We start from the raw sequence: 25,199 nt of genomic DNA on the forward strand, positions 1-25,199 counted from the left end.
ATTTGAGGCTGGAGCAGCCTGCACAGAATCCCTGAGGTGAAGGTATAGAGAAACTAAAAGGAGAGTGTGGCCAGGACATAGAAGGCTCTGGTGGAGAGTAGTAGTATGAGCTATAAGAAAGGGGCCAGGTTACATTTTTTTTTTTTTTGAATTTTTTCTTTTTTGTTTTTCTTTCTTTCTGGGGTTACATTTTTCAACCATAGATTTTAGAGTAGGTGTTAAATTCAAACCCAAGTTCTTCCACTTAAACTGTATTACCTTGTGTGGGTCATTCAACTCTACACTTTAATTTTCTTATCTATTAGATGGAAATTAAAAAGCAATTTTATAGTACATGATATTGTGAAGATTATGTAATACTTGTAGCAAATACTTATATAGTGCATACCTTCTGATAAGAACTGTTCCAAGAACACAATAACTGTACGAAATAAGTATAGTACTACTGTTATCCTTTATTTTTGAAATGAGAGAAATGAGGCACAGTATATAGCTAGTAAAGGGGTAAAAGAGTTTAAACATAAGTAGACTAATGAAAATACAAGACCCTATTAAAAGAAATCGAAGGAGATACTAAGAAATAGAAAGATAATCTGTGTTCTTGGATTGGAAGAATCAACATTGTTAAAATGACCATATTACCTAAAGCATTATACAGATTTAATGCAATCTCCATCAAAATCCCATCAGCATTTTTTAAAGAAATAGAACAAAAACTCATCAGATTTATATGGAAGCACAAAAGACCATAAATTGCCAAAGCCATCCTGAGAAAGAAGAATTAGGCTGGAGGCATCACTCTGCCCGACTTCAAATTATACTACAAAGCGACAGTAATCAAAATGGCATGGTATTGGCAGAAAAAAGGACACATGGACCAGTGAAACAGAATCGAGAGTCCAGAAGTAAACTCATATTTATATGGGCAAATAATTTTCAACAAAGAAGCCAAAAACACACAGTGGAGAAAGGAAAGCCTTTTCAATAAATGGTTTTGAGAGAACTGGAAAGCCACCTGCAGAAGAATGAAACTAGACTGTTGTCTATCACCACACTTCAGAATTAACTCAAAATGGATTGAGGACCTGAATATAAGACCTGAAAAAATAAAAGACATAGAAGAAAAGATAGGAATGAAACTAAAGGACCTTGGACTTAAAGAGGATTTTATGAATTTGACCTCAAAGGCAAGGGGGAAAAAAAGCAGAAATAAATGAATAGGACTACATCAAATTAAAGAGCAAAAGAAACCATCAACAATGTAAAGAGAGACAGCCATCCAAATGGGAAAATATGTTTGTAAGCAACACCTCCGATAAGGACCTAATTTCCAAAATATGCAAAGAAGTCGTACAACTCAATAACAAGAAAGAAAACAAATGATCCAATCAAAAAATGGGCAGAGGACCTGAACAGACACTTCTGACTAGAGGACATACAAATGGCCAACAAATATATGAAAAGATGCTCAACATCACTAGCTGTTAGGGACATGCAAATCGAAACCACAAATCAAGTCTCACACCTGTTAGAATAGCTATAATCAACAGGACAAGTAATAAAAAATATTGGAAAGGATGTGGAGAAAAATGAATCCTCAGAGACTGCTGTTGGGACCACAAATTGGTACAGCCACTATGGAAAACAGTATGGAGGTTCCTCAGAAAACTAAGAATTGATCTACCACATGATTCAGCAATTTCTCCACTGAGTATTTACCCAAAAGACTTGAACACCCATATCTGTAAAGATATTTTCACACCGATGTTCATAGCAGCAGCCTTCCCAGGGGCCAGGACATGGAAGCAACCGAAGTATACTACAGTAGATGATTGACTAAAGAAGCTGTGGTACATATATACAATGGAATATTACTCAGCTATAAGAAGAGATGAAATACTGCTATTTGCAACAGCATGGATGGACCTCAAGGCAATCATACTAAGCAAAATAAGTCAGACAGAAAAAGTTGAAAATCACATGATATCACTTATATGTGGGATATAAACCTAAAAACAAATGAACAAGACTAACAGAGACTCGTGGACATGGGCTGTAGTTGTTACCAGAGAAAAAGGAGTAAGGGAGGAGCTGGGAGGTAGACGGGGTAAAAGAGGTCAAATTTAGGGGATAGGAAGAGGGTGAAGTGGGTAAAGGGGATCAAATATATGGTAGCTGAATGAAACTGGACTTTGGGTGGTAAACACACAATAGAAAATACAGATGTCAAATTTAATGTACACCTGAAAATTATATAATTGTGTGAACCAATATTACCCCAGTAAACTTAATTAAAGAAATACTTATGGAATGGATCAATGAATTTCTGACTGAATCCCTCCTTTTTTTGGTCAGTTGTTTCTTTGAGTTTTGAAAAGCTTCCAGAGGCAACTACTTTAGGGTATTCAGATAGTTGTTCAAACTGGAAGTTACAGTGTGACGGATCTATGTTTGTTATTTTATTTTTTATAATTAAAAATTTTATATCAAGGTAAAAGTTGCATAGACTAAGATGTAATCTTGGTTAATCGTTATATTGTGGAATCCATTCTTAGGTGAAGAACTAGGTTTTAAAGAATATTTAGTGCCACTTAATTAATTGTACTTGAGTGAAAAAAAGGAATTCTGACAATGATTTGGACAGTTATTTTAATAAATGTAGGAGCCTTATAAAATTACTTCTTTGAATAGCATCATTTGGAAGTGTCATGTTTTATTTTTTGAAATTATTTTTTAAGAGTCTCATTTCTTCATTAAGAGTTTTTAACATGGGAATTCTGTACATACGTGCATCACATGTATCTTTTTCTGAATTAGGAATCTATAGTTTAGATAGCAAAAGTGAGGTGGGGGACATGGTCTGTGTTTTCCTCTTTTACCTCCCCCCAACCACCTCCAGAAAAAAAGGTTAAGAACTATTGCTTTAAATCTCATATATCATAATTTGTATGTAGGGTGAGTCAATTTTTTTTCCTTACAGTTTATTGTAGAACATTCCAAACTTGTTAACAAAGTAAAGAGAACATTGTAATGAATCTTGTGTATCAATAACCAGTTATTCAGCTTCAGTGGTTATTATTATCTCATGGCCAATTGTATTTAGTCTATACCTAATGTACTTTCTTCCTTTGGCTCTCCCTTAAGCCTTCCAGTTATTTTAAAGCAAATTTCAGACATTTCACTAATAAATATTTTAATATGTATCTCTAAATGATAAACACTATTGTAAAAAGCTATGGTACTATTGTCAAATATTAAAATAACCTATAATTCCTTAATGTCATTAAAAAATCAGTCATATTCAACTTCTTCCATTTGTGTCATACTTTTTTAAAGTCTTTTGAGTCCAAATAACCTTCCTACTTTGGTTATTGATTTTCCCTTTACATTTCTTTTAATTTATAGGTTTCCCTACTATCTCTTTTTCCTGTCTTGCAATTTATTTGAATAAATCTCAATCTAAAGAACGTTTGCGATTTGAAAATAATGGGCATATCTCATTCCTTTTTGTACTCCTTGCTTACATAGTAGGTTACATTTTATAGGACTATTTTATAGGGATATTTGAAAATCATTTTGGAATTGTGGGAAGAAATTAGAAAGTTTGGTTTCTTTTTTTAAAGTAGAAATTTAGTGAGGAATTTGACACACTCTTAGGAAATATGGTCTTTTTAATAAAGAAACTTTCATTTCAGTTGCTTTGAAGACCTTTTCTTCTGTACCTAAGACATTCTTTATTTCTTGTAGTTCTTACCTTGTGAGACATAAATTAAAAAGCAAAAACCTTTTATTGTTTTTTCCCATTAAAAAAATATATTCTTGATTTTTTTATAATTCAAAGGTACATAATTAGAATATCCTCAATAATTCTTCCTTCAGAGGCAAATACTCAATAGTTTAATGTATATAAGCTTCCAGCCTTTTAAAAAATATTTTATATAATTTTTAAAGGAATAATAGTTTATATACTATTGTATAATATGCTTTTTCTATTTGTTTTTCCATTTTAGAAAACATAAATCTATCTTCTTCAAAGGTCTTATTTTGTATAGTATGTATATATATATCTATTTGTAATCAGTTTGCTGAGTATATGACTCTTGATTTCTAGCTTTTCTATGTTTTTTGTTTATGATCTTGTCACATGGTTTTTTCTGTGATGTGTAACTTATTCCAGTTGTATGTGTAGTAAAAGTTCCAGGCGTGGACTACACATTTGTCCTGAGTAATGTGCAGTTTAATTTCATTTAATAAACTTATTTTTGCCACTTAAAAGTACAGTTGTTGGGAAAAGTGTCAAAGCATTAGGAAAATAGGTTTCAAAAGTATCATTACAAAAAGAACTTCTGTCTTTAAAAAATTTAGTTTTAATTGATTCCAGTCTAAAAGTCAGTCTTCTTATGTAAAATATATACTAGATGAGCTTCTTTAGTGAAAGACACTCATCATTTACCTTTGGTAACTTCTGTAAGTAGTAATGTTATCCTCAATTCAGTGCTTTTTTCTTTCAGAGATAAAAGAGTAATCAAAAGTAGAAGAAGATGTTGGGATCTGAACGTGGTGTTGTGGAAGAATGGTTATCAGAATTCAAGGTAAATTAGACTGAGGATAAGAATGTGTCATATGAGTCTGTATCTCAGTTATTTAAGCAGTGAATATGTGTTCTTTGGAGAAACCGTAACAAATGTTACGAAATATAGTGGAAATAGCAAAATATGAAATAACATGCTTCCATAATTACAACTCTTAAAAAAGGCACTAACGTGAATGTCCAGAAGATAATTTGTAAAAATGAAAATAGTTAGGATCGATGAGGGTATATGTAGATTTTAAAATATATATTCAGTTACAGAGGGGATGTCTCCAAGTTTTAATATGGCATAGAGATAGGATTTTTACCTTATATTTTTATTTCCTGTAATTACAATCATTCATTGATTTGATTGAAAACTATATAATTTACTAACACTATAAAAGTAACTGTTTTATAAACATAAAATATAAGAATTGAAAGATATTCTATACTATTTTTTTAGACTAGATTAGTTGAAGGTGACCCATTTTCAGCAATCTTGGTATAATGTGTAATCTCTAATCATTTTTTTGGTTGGGTAGTTAAAATTATATGATATAACATTCTAAATTAAGTTGTTTTATCAACTCTTATGGCTATTTCTTGTATTAATTATTTTTATTTTTCTTAGTTGACTCTGTTATAAATCTTTTCAAGAGAAACTCATGTAAACTAAAATTTCTGAATTCCCAATTATTAAGTTTACTTTTGTTTTCCTTTGATGTTTCTGTTAGGCATTGCCTGACACTCAGATCACCAATTACGCAGCAACTTTACACCGGAAAAAAACGCTGGTACCAGCCCTCTACAAAGTTATTCAAGATTCAGATAATGAGGTAGGAGAGTTTATAAGAAAAACAATTTCAATATAGTAAAATGAACTATATGTACTAAAACACAGACATTTAAGTTTTGTAGTTTTCCCTACTCTTTTTTTCTTTTATTTTAATCCTTTTTAAGGTACTAGAAAACTTCCTTTCTGCTGTTTTTCATTCCAATAGATGCTTTGGCTTTTCCCATGCCCTCTGTCTCCATATTTTCAAATGTTTTGATCAAATTTGTTCCTGTAGAGGACAGTGTGTTTTGATTCTTCATTCAAGTGACTTATCACCTCAGTAGGTTACTTATTTAATTTGAAATTTATCTCTGTTTCCTCTTCTGGAATTTCCTTTTCTGGAAGCCAAATTTTAACCATATGCTGAAGATTTATTTATTTTAAATATTGTTTGCAGTAATTTTATTGACAATATAGAACTATGTCTGATCAATCACTCTAATCAGTGAACTCAAACTGGTAACATGAAATGATATTGCTAGCAAATTTACCTCGAAAATGATCAGAGAAAGCACTTCGTAGCCTAAATAGTCAAGATTAATAAACTTGAGTAAGAATTTCCCATTATTCAGTTTTGTAATAGAGGAAGGGAAAAATGCAGCTATTGAATCTATTTGTTAATTTATGCAAAATACACACATTATCTTTTCATTAACACAATAGTATGACATATAGTTTTATCACCACTGGATTCATGTGTGCTTTAAAATGAAAATGAAAGGAACACACAGGAAAGTAGCTTCTTATCTTCCCAGATACAGCCTCCAAGAGTGCCTCTGCTGTGTACTGGAGTGAGTTTGAAGAAGTTCAGGTAATCATCTCCTAACCAGCAGCTTAACTTAAAGTGCATCTTCATTTTTGTCCTATCACTAAAAGCTTGCTTATTGACCTCTTTCTTTCCTATCTCTTAAACTTGGATTGGCTCTCCGTTAGACTTGCATCTGTTGCTATTTGTAGCAGCAATTGCAGGATTCATTTGCTTCTTTTTTTCTTGCTGTGTATTTATGAATGGTTTATAACTTTAGGTGTGGTAATGTACATATGTGCATATCCTAGGTCAGGAGATTTCAAATTTCTGTTTGAATAATGAATGTGTGTATTCCCCACCTCTTATTTTGCACTATCTTAAAATTTGAGCTTTGCTTTAAAAAATTTTTTTTATGCTTTCTCTTTAGATTGTAAGCTCTTCATGGGCAGTAGTCATATATTCTATATTTGTTACTTCCAAGAATCTAGTATTTTATCATAATGATAAAATTATTATATAATGAATACTTAATAAATCTTGATTAGAAGGATAGTGAAACACAAAATGAGATTCTAAAATGCCATTATTTTCATTGGGACTCACAAGTGTATAAAAAGTATCAGTTTCGTTTTTTCTTTTATACTTTGGAAATTATGACATTAAAGTTATTCACATTATTTTATAGTCTCATATTTCATAATATTAATGTGTCAGACCTTGTCATGGCTACAAAGGGAAAAATTACAACTCGAGACATTCAAGATCAAGACCCAACAGTCATAATCAGCCAGTTGTCAGAGCAGGTCTGTCTGTCCATTCTTTCTCCTATTGGGTATAAAATTCTAACTATGTGTTCATACTTAAGAATATAGAATTTTAAGTTCTATAGCATGCAAAGCAATTCTGGACTTCAGTCCTAGAACAAAGGCCCTTTTAGTCCTGATTTTGCCATATTCTGAAATGTTATCAAGCGTATTATTTAGTTAACAGGAAATTATTTCTTAAAAATGTCACGTGCCGTATATAATATTAATTTAAACTTATGACACTCTTACAGTTTTGCTTTACAGACTATAAAAGTTCATAAGAAAGTATATTTTCTAAACGTTTAATATTACACATATGGCCAACCTGTACTATAGCTTAAGTTTTAATCTGTAAACCAACATAATGCTTTATTTTTCTTTTTTCCCTCCTTCCAGATCCCTTAGTCACTGTAGCAGTTCTTTCACATCTTCCACTCAGGGAGACCTCCCTCCATATTTCTCCATTTTAAATGCAAGACTAAAAATGTTAAATGGGCACGTAATGTACTGCCTTGCAGTCTTGCTTTACTTCTTTAGTATACTGTCCCACTCTTCATTTCACACCATTTTTCCCCTCATACTCTTACCTTCTTTAATCTTCATTTTCACCTTGCTTTCTCTGTGTTAAAAAGCATAAGAAAATAGTTGAGAATGCTCTTATTTTCCCATACACATGTACCACTCTGCCAGCATCTCTACCCATACTCTCATGCCTTTTCTGTTATTCATTGGAGGAAGTATCCCAGGTTCTGACATCTTCCACTTAGACCTGAATATCATCTCTGGCCACCTCAAAGATTGCTCCTGCAATTATCCCCTCTTTCCTCCTTGGTTGATTTTTTTTTTCCTTCCCTGATGAATACAGTAAATAGCCATATTCTATTTTGTAAAAACCTTCTTTATCTCGGAAGCTAAGCAAGATCAGGCTTGGTTAGTACTTGGATGGGAGAACACTAGGAAGACCAGGTGCTATAGGTGTAAAAAAATATATAAGGGATTGTAAACTGATAAGGTCCTTGCAATCTGTGAGGTCAACCAATGGTTGCCTCAAACAAAACAAAACAAAACCAAAAGCAAAAAAAAAAAAAAAAAAATTCTTCGATTTGCCTTATATTTTATTATCTACCCTATTTCTCTGCCCCTCTTTACAGATGAACCTCATAAAGTATTGCTTACTAATAGCCTCTGTCTACTTGACCCCTTTTCCTCACCTCACATTCTTTCTTTAACCCAATTTGGGCCTCAGTCTCCATTATTCCACCCAGACTGCTCTCAGTGTGTTCATTGGATATCATGATTTTTTTAGTAATTAATCATTTTGCCCTGTTTGCTACATTTGGGGAAGATTTCAATTATTCATAAGCTTTTTTTTCAACCATGGAATAATGATTTTTAACACCTTTTGATGTAGGATAACTCATTTATCCCACATAGGTCAGAGCATTTGTGATACTGGGAAATTGAGAACATATAACCTGATACAAATGCTTAGAGTTAAAGATTTTAACAGATAGCACTGGCAAGTTTTTAACTATCTTATTTTGCAGTAGTATCTGATTAAGTTACTAGGTTGCCAGCCACTCCTCTTCTTGGCTTAAAAAAAAATTAGAGTAATAATTTTCATAACTGTATTTCTTTGTTAAGCTTAATTAAAATACAGTATCCTACATGCCAGTGTATTTCTTGCTACTGGGGAAGGGAAGTTAAGACCTTATAACATAAACAAATTGTAATTTAGAGAAGGTAATTTTAGAGTCTTTTACTAAAAAAGGAAAATAGATTTGAAACTTGTATATATAGTTTTAATCAGTAAATTTATGGGAGCGGTAATCTTTAATTCCCTAAAAGAGGTGAATATTATTGTCAGTACTTTTAAAAGATGCCAGCCATTAACTATTTTTAAAAATTTAGTACTTAATTTTTAGCACTATGTGGAACATACTATCTGTAATTATACAACTCTTACATCCTACTCCGTTTTCATTCTGATATAAGAAATGTGCTGTAATGGGAACATCAACTTTGTGTCAGAAGACCTAAATTCTGGTGTCTTCCTCCACCACTAACTTCTACGACCTTGGACAAATTGTCTCACTGATCTAGACTTCAGTGCGAGGAGCTAGTTGGAATGTTTTTTTAAGATTTCAAATACTATGATAGTTACTAGACTAGGATATGTATGTATAAATTTTTTTAGCTTTAGAGTTGTCCCTTAGGAGCTAAGCTTAACTCATCTAAATATATTAACTGCAATCAACATAGAATTTGTTGACTTTTAATCTACAACTGTGAAAGTAGTGATTTTATTCTAGTGTTAAGTTATTAAAGATGTACATAACTACATTCAGGCAGATTTTCAAATGTATATGTATTATTTTAATCATTAAGAATAGAGATAAGCATATAAATTACTAAAGATTTCATTTTTAAGCGGTATTAAATTTTAAACTTTTTCATAATTTTCTGTCAGTATTTTGTCTGCATTTTAAAATCACATTTTTGTATAGTCTGCAGTTATTCCAACAAAACCATTCTAAATTGACAGTACAAGTTTAGAGAAAAGGGGGAGATTTATTTAAACTGTTTATCTTCTTCAGTTTTCAAGGTCATGAAGTTCCACATAAGTCGTATTGTGTTATATGCAGAATTACCCAATTAAACATTGGAAAAGCTGTTTCTGTTTACTTTCCTCCTTTTCAAAATCTTTCAAATAAATATAATTAATAGAATTTAAGTCATTTCTAGAACATAAAAGTAATGTTTTACTTACTACAAGCATTAATTTTAAATATTAGCTAACATTTTGGATGTCCAAATATTATGATTTGCAAAGTTCCTTTTTCTATTGAATGGTATATAATTTGTTTAAATCACAGTCCTAAATTGATATCTAAAGTTAATTTCCAACAGGATTATTTGAAATTATTTTCTTCCAATAGAAACTTTATAAAATGAAGGGTAGAAAGGGTTCTAAGAAAAGAAAAAGTAACTCACTAAATATAAGTGTGGTACATTGGTTAAAGAACGACTTATCTAATCAATTTAGTAATACAGTATATTAAAAGATATGTTGATATTATAAGGGCACAAAGTCTTATAGTTAGTAGGTTGGTCAGTTTATATGTAGTCTTTACATAAATAGAGATTAAGTTTTTGGTTGCAACCATTCAAAATATGTAAAAATTAATGTTGAGAGTTTATTTTGAAAATACTATATAAGTATACAAGCCTTTTAAAAATATATAGCTACAGCCAAAAGAATGGATGTAAGTAATTCACTTTATTTCCTTTTAGCTCCTGGAGCCTGTCTGCCATCAGCTGTTTGAGCTCTATCGGAGCTCTGAAGTTCGACTTAAGAGGTTCACACTGCAGTTCTTGCCAGAATTGATGTGGGTTTATTTACGGCTTACAGTTAGCCGAGACAGACAGAGTAATGGTTGCATTGAAGCACTTCTGTTAGGAATCTATAATTTGGTAAGTTAAAAATGATAGTTTGGGAAATTTAAAGTATTTTTTAAAGTCCTCTGAAATACTTAAGAAATATTTAGAGGAAAAGAAATTGAAATGTCTACTGAATAATTTATTTGAATTAATTAAATTGAGTACAGAGGTGCTTAATGAAGCATTTTATAAAGTAGATAAAACTATTATAATTGACAGCATTATTACTATTTTATGACATTTCTTTTTATTTATTGGGGTGACATTAATTAATAAAATTATATAGGTTTATAGTGTTTAATTCAATAATACATCATATGTGGATTACATTGTATGTTCACCACCTAAAGTTAAAATTCCTTTCGTCAGCATATATTTGACCCTCTTTACCTTTACCTCCCTCCACCCTCCCTGCTTCCCTCTGATAACTACTAAACTGTTATCCATATCCATGAGTCTGTTTGTTTATCTTGTTCGTTTGTAGCTTTCAGTTTTATATCCCACATATGAGTAAAATCATATGGTTCTCAACTTTTTCTAACTTATGTGGCTTAGCATAATTATCTCAAGATCCATCCATGTTGTCACAAACGTCAGTATTTATCTTTTCTTATAGCTAAGTAATATTCCATCTTCTTTATGCAATCATCTACTGAAGGCACTTCTATTGTTTCCATTGTCTCGGCCACTATGAATAACGCTGCTGTGAACATAAAGATGCATAAATCTTTATGGATTAATGCTTTCAATTTGGGGGGGTAGATACCCAGAAAAGGGATTACTGGGTCCTATGGTAATTCTAGTTTTTGAGGAACCTCCATACTGATTTTCATAGTGGCTGTACCAATTTATGTTCCCACCAGCAGTTTATGAGAGTTACTTTTTTCCCTGCAACTTCTACAACATGTGTTATTACTTGTCTTGTTGATGATAGGCATTCCAACAGGTGTGAGGTGGTATCTCATTGTGGTTTTGATTTGCATTTCCCTAATAGCTAGTGAAGTTGAGCATCTTTCTATATGTCTTTTGGCCATTTGTATGTCTTCTTGGGAGAAGTGTCTGTTCAGGTCCTCTGCCTGTGTTTTAATTGGATTGGTTTTTCATTATTGAGTTGTATGAGTTCTTTGTCTATTTTGAATTTTAACTCCTCATCAGAGGGATTGTTTGCAAATATCTTCTCCCATTCAATTGGATGCCTCTTTGTCTTATTGATGATTTCTTTGCTGTGCAGAAGCCTTTTAGTTTGATACAGTCCCATTCGTTAATTTTTGCTTTTACTTCCCTTGTGTTTGAGGTCAAATTCATAAAATCCTCTCTAAGTCCAAAGTCCATGAGTTTACTACTTATGTTTTCTTCTATACAATTTATTGTTTCAGGTCTTATATATTTATATCTGTGACTTATTCTTCAAATTATTTTATTTGACCAATATTTATAAATGCTTTGCATGTAAAATTTTTAAAATTTACTTTAGTAATCATTTGATAATATGTATTTGATACTATATTGTTTATGAAACTCTTTTCTTAGAAATTCTCAAGTATACCTTCAAGACTAGTATTCTTTTTTTTCACATAGTGCTCATTTTATGACACTGGTATTGAAATTCCTTCCCTTTGAAGTCATATTCTGTGTATTCGATACTCATTGTAAATAAATACTCCACATAATAAAATTAAGTTTTATAGTTGAGAGGTAATATAGTACCTCACAAAACATTGAGTCTCACAGTAAATAATATTCTTCTGCATCAGTTTCCACTTCTCTAAGTATTATCCCTTAAATCATTAGAAAACATTTTCATCACTAGAACATGTATCTGAAGGAAGGAGCTTGGCCTTTGGAGTCACTTATATTTTTTTTAAAACCAGACCCTGCCACTTATTGGCTGTTTTAAATTTGAGTAAGTTATTTAATATCTTGACTTAAGTTGCCTCATCTGTAAAACAAAAATAAAACATTGTTATAGGATTAAAAGAAATTGGAAGAATCCAGCATGTTACCTGAGGTATTTAACAAATGTTCTCATTTTTATTATTAGTAGCAGTAGAAGTGTAATCATAGGTGAGTTTTTTTAATGAAAGGCTGGTCTAGGTATAAAATTCTCTAATTTGTTAATTTGCCTGATTGTTTTTTTAAAGGAGAGAATTTGTTGCAAATATCATTGTGTCTCTAGTGCTTACTTAGCACAGGCATTTAGTAAATGTTTATTGATTTGATAATTTAGTGTTTTAGATTATGTTTAGCATTAAGCTATCACTTTTATTTGTTCAGTGTAATAAAATTTAGTAGAGAGAAAAATTGAAGCAAAAATATTTTGTATAGCAGTTCTTGACAGTGCTAGTTTGTTGGTGCTATGGTTTAATTATCTTTTGGCATCTTAAACATATACTATTAAATAATACTCAATTATATGTATTCTCTCTTCTCTGTGCTTCTCAATTTTTTTTTACCACCTGGTTTTCTTTTATACATTCATTTCTTTTTTCTTCTTTCCTCCCTATCCCTTGTCCCTTGATTCAGGTAGCCTCAGGGAGAGTTTTGTACAGCCCTCAGCTTAAGCAAATTTCAGAACACCCTTCACACAAATACAAATATAAATCAAAAGTATTTGGCTTAATTTAAAATTTGGGAATAAAATTAAAATTTTATTGCCTAACTTAAATCAGGTCCATTTATCTTACACTTCTCTGAGGCACAATGACCCAAATATGGCAATAGCTAATTTGACTACAAAGCACTTAAATGATCTCTCTAGAGAATTTTTAAACTGCTTTTCCTGACAAAATCAGAGGTAAAGCCATTTGTCACATATAATTGCTATTCTCCTATGACATATTAAACTCAGAAATAAGCCCTATAGGGAAGTTCTTTGGGTTTGAGTTTCGGTGATGATAGTTGTTTTTATTGTTGTTTCTTCCTTTTATGCTATGTAACTATTTGGTCTATCTCTGACCACCTTCCTGCTAGGTCTGCTAAGGGCAAGCTTCTCTTTGGATTTTATACCTGTCATGTATACTAATATGAGTTGTAAAAGAGACAAAGACTAAAATAAGGCAGTAGGGAAAAGGAACGATGCAAGAGGAGCGATGCAGAGATGCTGCTGTAGGTTTTGTTGATGCCTGTAACAGATTGGAGGTGCCAGAATCTGTAGAAATAAAGGTCACCATTGTCCTTTTCATTAAAAGATAAAGTGCTTTTAAATTTTAAAATTCACAAGCATTTTCTTGCAGTTCAATAAATATTACGTAAATATGAACTTATTTTTAATCACTTGGACTGATGTTATCTTAATATATAGTTTATTTCAAGTCATTAGTTTATTGCTGAAAATTGTAAGAGTTTTTTTTTAGTCAAGATTCATTCTGTGTTAGAACAGTGTTTTTTTCTTATTTTCATAAGTGTAGCTCTCTTGGCTAAGATCTTTAATTTTAATGTTTAACTCAGCCATGTTTCTACTTAAGGATCTAATCACTTGTAATTTCCCTGTACTGTATGTAAATTTAACATGAAAATTGACTTGTATTACTGCTTTATGTCTTTGCTGTCATGTTGTATTTTTTATATAATATTGCACTCAAATCTCTCAAAGTAGTGTTTTTTAGATATTACTATTTCTATAAAGAGATAATCGTGTAGTAATATTTTAATATACTATTTCTAATAATCTTTCTTACCAATAATATGTTCAATAAATTAAGAAAGTAATTATTGTTTCTTATAGTTCTGTGATTATTTCATTATCTTTGTATATTTTTTTTCTATAGGAAATTGCTGATAAAGATGGAAACAATAAGGTTCTATCTTTTACTATCCCTTCCTTATCTAAGCCTTCAATATACCATGAAGTAAGTAAGATCAAAAGGTGGAATTATTTAAAATTATATTGAATAAGAGATAAAAGTCAGTTTATTACTAAAGATAGCTATTTCTGACATAGCTTTACTGATATGCTTTTTAAAAGTAGATGTTTGTTAGTAGTGATATAAAGTTGAGCTACTGTCAAGGGAGGCAGAAAATAATTAATGGAAAATTTTCCTTTAGTTTTTCTTTAATTCTTTTGTATTCTTCCACCAGTATTATTTTCAGTCTTTTATCAGTCTTGTATGAATTTTCATTAATTTTTAAAAGTTTCCATATTAATTAGAAAGTATTTATGTTAGATTGATTAGTTTTTATTATTTTTTAGGAAAATGGCTACTTAAAAGAATATTAACACTGTAATTTCCATTTAAAGGAGTCTGATGAATTCTAGCTATTCAATAACATTACACTTTTGATTTTTCCTTATATTTACTTGATCGAAGAATGTGAGAATACTGATGATCGTATAGTTAGATGACTCTGTTGAGCCGAATTCCTTCTGCCTGCTCCTTTTAAGGATATATGTTACAAATCAAGCTTCTGGTCTCTTGTAGTCTTTAGTGTGTAAAGTTGTGGAGAAAGCATTTAAAGAAACTTCACCAGTAATCTTGAAATTATATTTTGTTTTCTTATTAACAGTCAGTAGCTTGTTGTCTCATAGCTCTGTGTAGCTATTTCTTTTCTTAATTAATTCCCCTGAGATTTTGTTCTGTATTGGAAATAGAATGCCTCCTATTTAGCAAGGACTCATTTTAGCATAGAATATTTCTGAGTAATAGATTTTATTTAAGTCCTTTGTGTCATGTTATGAAATAAAATGGAGGATAGTGAAACATTTATGAGTGGATGGATATTCTAACTTTTGAAACATGAAATCAGTCACCATTAAAGAGACAGTGATCATAGTCTTCAATATTGTTTGTGTCATATAATTATAACTCTACACCTTGCTTTCTTTGTAGTAGAATGGGATTAATGAGAATACTTACCTACCTGAAGTTAGACAAACTTCATAATTTGAATGCAGTCCCCAAGACTGCTCTGTGTTCTAGAATACAAATAAAACTGATGTATTTGTAACTTTTAGTCTTTTCAGCAACTTTTCTTACTTGTGTCCTAAGTATAGATTTATTTCATAATCTTTCAAAAAAATAAAGCAGTATACTTTTTATTTTATGTATCATATAATTTTCAAAAAGCTATAGAATGTGTATAATTGAAAAATGAAAAAGGTTTTGAAAGAGAAGAAATGGTCTGAAACAGTCTTTTGTAGATTTTTCCTTCATTTTAGAGACATAGTCTCATGCTTTACCTTATTTTTGTAGCCATCAACAATTGGATCCATGGCTTTGACAGAAGGGGCATTGTGTCAGCATGATCTCATCAGAGTTGTTTATAGTGACCTTCATCCTCAGAGGGAAACATTTACTGCACAAAACCGGTAATGGTAAAAACTGTGGACACTAATAATTGTTAATTTATGCTTAACAGTTAACTATAATTACTTTGGTTCAAGTTTTGTGTGAGAAGGGGCAGAAAGTCAATTATGTCATACTAGTGAAATACATCATAGTAAAATACCCATCTATCTAATGCATGGTACTATGTTATGATCTTCTTATATGAAGCAGTGTAAAAACCAGATTCATGTTCTAGCACTGCAATTCAGAAGCCATCCTCTTGGGCAGTGTATCTGCTGCCTACACCTTGCTTTCTTGATTGGGTTAATGAGAATATATACCTACCTGAAATGAGACAAATGGCATAGTTTGAATGCACAGTCCCCAAGACTGCCCTCACTTCTAGCACCAATTATAAGTTTGGGGATCCTCATAACCACTCTTAGATTTGATAACTTGATATGATTCACAGAACTCAGTGAATGAAAGCTGTTATATTCATAATTATGGTTTGTTACAAGGAAAGGTTAGATTAAAATCAGCCAAAGGGAGAGATGCATAGGGTCTGGAGGGTTTCAAACGCAAAGTTTCTGTTGTCCTTGCCCATGATGTCGGGATGCATTATCCTCCCAGCATCAATGTGTGACAATATGCTTAGAGTTAGGCTCAGGTGAGCTTCAGAGTCCAGAGTTTTCATTGGGCTCCATTATATATAAAAGTATGATTGATTAGATTGATTTCTCACAAGGTCGATCTCAGCCTCCAGGTTAATTGATACTGTGTGACCCAAAGCCCCACCCTAAATCACATGATGGTTCTTTCTGGTGTAGTCAGCCCTCACCCAAGAATGTTAGATGTGGCCAGCCCTGCCTTAAGATCTGTTGCCACTAGCCCCCACCCTAAAAAGATATTCTCATCAGGTATGACATAGGTTACTTCTTAGTGGAGGCAAAGGCCAGAGCCAGATTCTTTACATTACTAAGTAGCCCATTCCTTGACCCTTAGCTAAAATTCTTTTAAACAAAAACAATTATGTTTATTTGGGCATCTATTTTTAGTATTTTTAGCATCTATGTGACAAATACAGATAACAATATGATCATTATGAATACGCTAAGTATTTGAGGAGCCAATATAAATTAGAGATCGATTTGAAGAAATAACTAATTTGTTTTATAAAACCATTATATACATTTTCATCTTTTTGTATCAATTTGGTTACTTTTGCCACCCCGCCCCATCCTGATCTGCTGCTACTTGTACTTTATGATAAAATTAAGCAGAACTAATTTGGTGATGATTAAATCCAGTTCTTCTCTCAGGCTAGTCATTTTTTATCATATTCATACTAAGGAGGCTTTAATTCAATTTACCAATACATTTGACCATCAATATCAGTATTATAACCTTATCAGCAATGCCAGCGTTATACTATATCACAGTATATGTAACCTGAAAAATAAGAGTCATAGATATTGGCATATCACATCACCAGAATATCTCCCCAAGCAATGCCACTGAGTTTATAGGCTTTCATTTGACTTTATCAGGTTCTGAAAGCAGGAGTGGTCTCACCAGCATGTGGCTGGGATATTTACTCATTGGTACCAGTCACCTTCCAGTTCTGGAAGGGTTTCTCCTGATGGGCATAGATAGGTCATAGATTTATCCTATTTTAATGCACTCCTCTGATTCCCCTAGTGATTTTCATAGGCCTGTTTCCAATACAGGCACCCCTTTAATAGGCTAGTTTTCCATTGCCCTCCTGTCTGACCATGTGGCTAGGTCATTGGCTACCACCCATGAATTGGTTAAAATCTAAACATAGTAGCAAACAGCATGCAGTTAAGTTCAGACATCAGACTGATTTGTTTTTAACTTCTTCAATCAGAGTGACGATCTTCCTAACAGGGTACAGTCTACTCATGCTAGAACAGGCCCCCTCCACCTAGAGCGGCTGGGCTGAGTGCCCACCAACTTCCCACTACCTGCACTGTCTAGGCATGCCCAGTGTGGGTGCAGCAGCCTGAGTCTTGGGAGCACCCAAGTAGCAGCTGGCAGCTGGGTGAGTAGGAGCTGAGAGGCCCGCGGTGGGCGAGGGGCCAGAGCTGAGCAGCCGGGTCCTTCATGATAAAAGATTTGAGATGCTTCTCTCTCCTCTGTGTAGTTGGTAGTTTGGGCGGTGAAAAGATGGTTGACAAAGTGTCAAAACCTTTCTCCAGGACCTTGCCAAGAGAATCAAAGACTCCATCTGGGGAATTTGTACCATCTCAAAGCTAGGTGCTTGAATTCAGCCAAAGAGAAAGGAGTAGCATCGAAGAAGGGAAAGTAGTGTCCTGGCACAGAGGAGAGCCCAGAGCACAGAGAGCAAAGCAAAAGAGTGAGCCACAATTTGTTAGTAGCATTTTCTTCTTTTTATTGTAAGTTTATTGGGGTAACATTGGTTAATACAATTATATAATTTTCAGGTGTATGTTATCATTTGACATCTATGTATTCTATTGTGTGTTTACGACCCAAAGTCCAATTTCCTTCAGCTACCATATATTTGATCTCCTTTATCCACTTGACCCTTGCCCTACCCCCGCTACATTTGACCCCCTTTACCCCATCCGTCTAGCTCTCCCCTCATCCCCCACTCCCTACCCTCTGGTAACCACTAGTCCATGTCCATGAGTCTTTGTTTGTCCTGTTCATTTGGTGCTTTTAGGTTTATATCCCACATATAACTAATACCATATGATTTTCAACTTTTCTGTCTGATTTATTTTACTTAGTATAATTATGTCAAGGTCCATCCATTTTGTTGCAAATGGCAGTATTTCATCTCTTTTTATGGCTAATATTCCATTGTATACATGTACACAGTTTCTTTAGCCAATCATCTATCGTAGGACGCTTCAGTTGGTTCCATGATCTGGCCACTGTGAATAATGCTGCTATGAACATCAGTGTGCAAATATCTTTATGGATATGGATTTTCAAGTCTTTGGGGTAAATAAATACCCAGTAGAGGAGTTGCTGGATCATATGGTAGTTGTTAGTAGCATTTTCTAGTGCTGTGTTTGGACTGGCAGAGTATTTCAGTTCGGTCTCTTGTTTTAGTGAGTATTTATTCCTATGCTTCAGTGAGTAAGCATGTCAGTAACGTGATCCATCATTACATGGAGATGTTTGGTCGTGGCTGGAATTCTTCCTTGCGTCAATTTTCAGTGCTTTTTGGGTGCTCCTTATTTGTGCTTAGCAAAGTGGTGAATGTCGTTTGGTTTCAAGATATAGCTGATCTGGCATTCAGGGTATCAGGGTGGAAACTTCACCCATTCCCTAGTGTCAGTAGCCTTCTCCTGCAGGCTCTTTTCCTTATCTAGGAGATGTTTGTGAGTCTCTTTTCCATTCATTTTGTTGGTCAGCTGATTGGTCCCCTGTATATGTTTCTTCTCTACTCACTATACTGCTTTGAATGTCATTGGTTCAATAAAGGAATTGAAATGCACCAACAGTTGTCAAAATAGAGAGGAATTGGCTTTACTACTTCGGATTTGGTTTGCCCTTAGCTTTCCTCGCAGCATTGAAGTCCTCATACATTATCAGTGGATGCCTCTTCATGGCCGGAATTCTCTCTTTTATTCATTATCAGCACTAATGAAGCAAAAATCCCTGGCAAAATGTACCTACCTTTTCCAGTTACGCCTCTTCTCCTTGATGGTTTTCTTAAACACCAGATTCTTCCACAAGATGGTCTACCTGCAGTCTGCCCTGACTAGCTCAGCCTCTACAGAGAAATTAATTCCCTTTACCATATCCGTCTCTTGCCAAACTGAAGGCTGCTGCAGGCCACTGAGTCACCTACCATCAGAAAGATGAGAGGGATTGGAAGGGAAGGAGGCTGTGCAGCTCTTTCCTTGTTCACTTCTCCCACCAGAAAAGTCAGGATCTACTCTGCCAACAGTCCTCTGCATGCTCCCTTCTCTCTGAGGACTTGGAATTTTTATTTCTGGTGCACAAAAGGCACAATCTTCCTGATACCAATATGTAGATTTTTAATATCTATAAGTCTGAAAAGACAGATTTTTTTACAGATTTTTCTGCAGCTTATTTCTAGCATTTGCCAGCCCCTCTGTATGAACTAACTTGAATACTTTTCTTTTCTCCTTGTGCCATTTACCCTCCTACCCCCCTCCATCTTGCCTTCCACTACCCTTGAAAGAATGGATTTTGTAGTTCTAGCTTTTGTATTTAGCAGACCTGTTCTTTTTGTTGTTTTTCTTGAAGCACATATATTGGATGTGAGAGGTAAGAGTATCTCAGTTGCTCCTAGTTACTCCCTTTATAGCCATTACTGTCTTGTTTCTTGTAACTTGGGTTAGATTTTGTTCTCTTATAATCCACTGCAAAAAACAAGCCCGAAGAGATGGGATAGCAGGAAAGACCTCACAGCCAGACCTGCAGGGTTTTGAGGAATGATTTTTCTCCCCCTTGAAGGAGAAAAAGCTTTTTTCTCTGGTTCATTTAAAGTTCCCCAATTACAAGGAGGTACCTGTTTTGGACAAGTGCCACTGCAACACAGAGTGCTCAGAGAACCTGAACATTTAAACTCTGGAGATCCGAAATTTACTGTCGGTCACTGTGGGGGTCTGTCTGGTGTTTCAGAATAATATTGAGTGTTGCAAATAAAAACTGTCAGCCCAGTTTTTCTTGGGTAAACTTGTTAAACCCATTAAACCTGTGACTGGTTGGTATTTTCATGTCATTTTAAAGAGACTAAATACGGGGCGGGGCAGGGGGGCCAGGGGTGATGTCAAAACACTTGTATGCTGCAACCTTCATGGCTAGAGGGTTAATATACCTGAGAGGGGGCAATGGAAAGATGGAGAAAAACACAGACAGTATATACAAAAGCCAGGGGCAGGTGGGACACTGCACTCTGCTCAGATACAGTGACCACAAGGCAAGATCAGCACGTTTGTTATATACTTTTGAAGGTCAAGGAGGAAGTGAGAGTCTTCTCAGGACTTGAGACTTGCTGGCAGCAATAATTTCCCAAGGCCTGTCTGTACCCAGTTATCTATGCTAAACTACCAGCAGCTCTCTGTTAACTGTTTTGCTTCTCTGTCCTTGGTAGATTATAACACAGTCAAGCATAGCTTTGCCAATGCTTCAACCACAGGTTCAGCTCAGATCTGGCTCTCTACACTTGTACAATTTTAAAATGTCACAATTAAATGTGAATTGGTTTTTCCCCACCAAAAAAAAAAAAAAAAAAACAACAACAACAAAAAAACTGCCATCTATAAATCAAGTTGCTCTTTGATAGTCATTAGACAGTTATTCATAGGGTACTACGATGCCAGAGTTGGCCCTAGGGAAGAAGAGGCTTCCTGCTTATGAGTACTCTGGGTACCTCTGCTTTCCCCCAGTGGCCTGTTCCTGCACAAACCATTTCCATTTCATTATGGAACTCTTCTGGTATTACCTGTGTTTTCCTTACATCACTCAAGATATTAATGGTAGTTCATATTTCAGGATTACATTATATTTCAGTCATAGGGGCCGTCTCGGTGCCTAATGGGAAACTGGTTGTCTCTCAAGTGGCCCAAATCCTAGAAGTCGTTGTTAGGTGTAACTTTCTGGCTTTTGCCATAAGCCCTAGTCTGTACTGCACACAGGGCTATTGTGCAGCAAATTAATAACCTTGTGGTTGTAGGCAATCTTATTGGTTCCTATTTAGCATGTCCAGTTAATATTGCAAGAAGGGTGGATTTACATGCCTTCTGTTTTTAATACTAGATAGAGAAAGTGTTCCCAAATACAGTATTCATTCCCATAATTCATTCAGGTAAATGAGACATAATCACTTCACCTAAAGTTTATCCAAACTTTCACCTTATTTCTGTCAGTCATTGCATTCCTATATCATTTCAGTCTAGCCAGAGCCTTAAGATTTCACCAACAAGGAAATCCTGTGTCACCCTAAACAAACCTATCAGATACAACACAAGTTTCTTCCCAGAATATGAAGGCAAAGGCCATACTTCTCTTTGAACAAGGCCAAATTCTTTACCACATGTTACTCTGCATAGTTACTATGAGGTGATGACCAGAACATGCTTAGCACAGTGGCTGGCACATAATGAATACTAGTAATACTGTTATTTGTTATGTAATATTTTATGTTCGTAGTAAAATAGTGCTCTTATTAGTTATAATATTAGAGTTATGGAAGGAATATAGAATCAAGCAAATTTCCATAATCATTAACAAGTACTTCAGTCTGGAATTCCAGTTCTTCTTATAGGTCTTTTCAGTATTACACATATGATAGAAAATGCATTGGCTTCCCTTGTGTCCTAACACTTTGTTTTGGAATTCAGCTTTAGTGGTCATCCTTTATTAGCCAACATAGTGTTGTATAACACTTGGAGAAGGCCTTATCCTAACTTAAAGAAACAGCTTAATTTTTTTCTGTACAATTATGTTGGTTTACTCAAATCATTTCACAGCATAAAATTTATGTTAAAATAAGTATAGTCTGCAGACTGATTTCTAGAAACATCATCTGGTTTCCCAGGTTTTTTTATTGTTATTTTTTATTTTAATTTTTAAAGTATAACATATACTTGTGGTAAATTTAAAATAGATCACAGTATAAAGTAAAAATAAATGAAAGTACAAAGAGAAAAGTTTATGTGTCCTTCTGGAAAATTTTAATGCATGCAAAAGCATATATTCAACCTTAAATGTGCCCAGATCCATATACAATGGATTTAGTTGTACATGTTGTTCTGCAACTTGTTTTTTTATTTAAGAATAAATCTTGGACATATTTCTCTAGCAGCTAATAGAGATCTCTTCATTCTTTATTAATGACTGCCTAATATTCTATATACGTACCATCAGTTCTATATTAACTGAAATTTTGATTTTCAGTTTTTTCTACTATAAATAATTTTTCAAGGAACACGTGTGTGTGTGTGTGTGTGTGTGTGTGTGTATTTGCATGGGAATACCAAGATATCTATAAGAAAAAGTCCTAGCAGTGTAATTGCTGTGTTAAAGAATGTCTTTTTCAGTTTGTGTAGATATTGCCAAATTACCCTCCCCCAAATAACTGCACCAACTGAACTTCCTACCAGTAGTTCGAAGGTGCCTATTTTCTCATACTAATCCCCAATTCTGGGTATTTTCAAATTAAAAAATTTTGCCATTCCGATAGTTAAAAATTGATATCACATTGTTTTACTTGGCATTACTTTATTTATGACTGGGTTTGAGTGTTTTAATATGTTAATTCATTATTTTTCTTGACCTGTGAACTGCTGTGTTCTTTTTTCTTATTGAATTGTGTGTTTTTTTCCTAGTGATTTGCAAGAGTGTTTTAAATATTAAGGAAACTGTACTGTGTTTTACATCTTGCATTTTCAGTTATTGATTTCAATTTCTTTTTAATTGAGATATAATTCACATACCATAAAATTCCGCCCTTTTCCTTAACATAATAAAGGCCATATATGACAAACCCTCAGCCAACTTTATACTTAATGGTGAAAAACTAAAAACCTTCCCTCTAAGATCAGGAACAAGGCAAGGCTGTCCACTATCACCACTCTTATTCAATATAACATTGGAGGTCCTAGCGAATGCAATTGGACAAGAGAAAGATATAAAGGCATCCAAATAGGAAATGAAGAAGTCAGACTGTCACTATTTATGGATGACATGATTCTCTATATGGAAAACCCCAAAGACTCTACAAGAACACAACTAGAAACAATAAGCAAATACAATAAAGACAAATGAGCAAGACAAACTGAGACTCATGAACATGGACTATAGACTAGTAGTTACCAAAGGACTGTAGACTAGTGGTTACTAGTGAGGAAGGGGAGGAGGGGAGAGGTAGATGGTGTAAAGAAGGTCAAATATAGGGATTTGGGGAAGGGTGAAGTGGGTAAAGGGGATCAAATATATGGTAGCTGAAAGAAACTGGACTTTGGGTGGTAAACACAATAGAATATACAGATGTCAAATGATAATATACACCTGAAAATTATATAATTGTATTAACCAATATTACCCCAATAATCTTAATTTTTAAAAAATTCACCCATTTAAAGTGTTTAATTTAGTGATTTTTTTTTTAGCTGTTACCACTACCTAACCATTACCTAATCTAATTACCTATCACTATCTAATCTCAAGATACTTTCATCACAGCCTTCAGCCTCAGGCCACCATGTATTTTATTTCTATCTCCATGGTTTTGTCTTTTCCGAACATTTCATGTAAATGGAATTATACAATATGTGGCCTTTGTGTCTCACTTCTTTTAGTTAGCATGTTTTCTAGGTTCATTTGTGTGACAGTATATATCAGTACTTTCTTCCTTTGTGTAACTGAATAATATTCCATCATATTAATATACAGCTTATTTATACATTCATCAGTCGTGTGACATTTGGTTTATTTCCACTTTTTTGGCTATGAAGAATACTGCTTTGAACATTTATTTATTTATTTTTTGTGAACGTATGTTTGCAATTTCTTCGGATATATATACCTAGGACTAGAATTGCTGGATCATATGGTCATTCAATGCTTAGCTTTTTGAGGCACTATATACTATGTTTTCCAGAGTGGGTGTACCATTTTACATTCCCACCAGCAGTGTATGATAGTTCTAGTTTCTCCACATCCTCACCAACACTTATTTTTCATCTTTTTGATTATAGCCATCTTAGTGGGAGTAAAGAGTGGTATCTCATTGTGCTGTTGTTTTGGTTTTGCTGTATGTTTTAGTTTTTTATACAGTCAACTATAATATATCGACTATATCAGGAATACTCATATACACACATATATATACTTCTTCATAGTTAAGTATGCATTAATTCTACACAGTTTAATGAGAAAATCTGCGTCCTCTAGCTCCTCCTCCCTTCCATTTCTTCTTTCCCACATATAATGACTTTTAACCAGTAGTTCTCAACTAGGGCAGTTCACTTCTGCTTCCTTCCCAGGGAACTTTTGGCAATGTCTGGAGACTTGTTTGACTATGATAACTGGCTTGGAGGGAGGGCTGTTACAGGTATCTCATGTGGAGAGCTCAGGGATGCTACCCAACTTTCTACAATGCCTGGGCCAGACCTTTACAACAAACACTTATCTAACCCAACATGCCATTAGTGCTGAGATTGAAAATCTTCCTTTAAATTCCCTTAATGTTTATCACCATATCTTTGAGTAACTAGCTGCTTCTTAATTTTTCTGTTTTGGGCACTAATACTGTATCTGTATGAAAAATAATGATTTAACTCATTACCTCTCTCATTTTCCTATCCTTTCAATGTAGTTACGTTGTTAATCATGGGAAATTAATTAAGATTTCTCATTAATTTGAATGACCATGGTTCATTCAGAGCTATTCAATGCTGAGCTTTGTGATTGACTGACTTTTCCTTTCCTTCATACCTTTTTGTTTTCCTTGGAATTCATATATTGTTTGTTTGTTTGTTTATTATGTGCTTTGTAATCC

The 25,199-nt window shown here is 33.7% G+C and overlaps 1 protein-coding gene and 1 pseudogene across 5 annotated transcripts in view; both read left to right on the forward strand.

Annotated features, from left to right (window-relative positions):
- The window catches only part of FAM126B (family with sequence similarity 126 member B), a 66,516-nt gene that overhangs the window by 18,293 nt on the left and 23,024 nt on the right, over positions 1-25,199 (forward strand). For 4 of the 5 annotated variants that reach the window (XM_016131098.2, XM_016131096.2, XM_036236276.1 and 1 more), the window contains 5 exons: positions 4,512-4,592; positions 5,308-5,409; positions 10,257-10,436; positions 14,171-14,251; positions 15,593-15,708. In XM_016131098.2, coding sequence (XP_015986584.1) covers positions 4,542-4,592; positions 5,308-5,409; positions 10,257-10,436; positions 14,171-14,251; positions 15,593-15,708 — 530 coding nt within the window. In that variant the 5' untranslated portion in view covers positions 4,512-4,541. Of the gene's footprint in view, positions 1-4,511; positions 4,593-5,307; positions 5,410-6,163; positions 6,220-10,256; positions 10,437-14,170; positions 14,252-15,592; positions 15,709-25,199 lie in introns of those variants that run through there. The other variant, XM_016131100.2, reaches the window with a different exon arrangement.
- On the forward strand, positions 15,715-23,187 carry LOC107503163 (annotated as a pseudogene).

The sequence above is a fragment of the Rousettus aegyptiacus genome, unplaced genomic scaffold (assembly GCF_014176215.1).
Source record: "Rousettus aegyptiacus isolate mRouAeg1 unplaced genomic scaffold, mRouAeg1.p scaffold_m13_p_2, whole genome shotgun sequence".
NCBI lineage: Eukaryota > Metazoa > Chordata > Mammalia > Chiroptera > Pteropodidae > Rousettus > Rousettus aegyptiacus.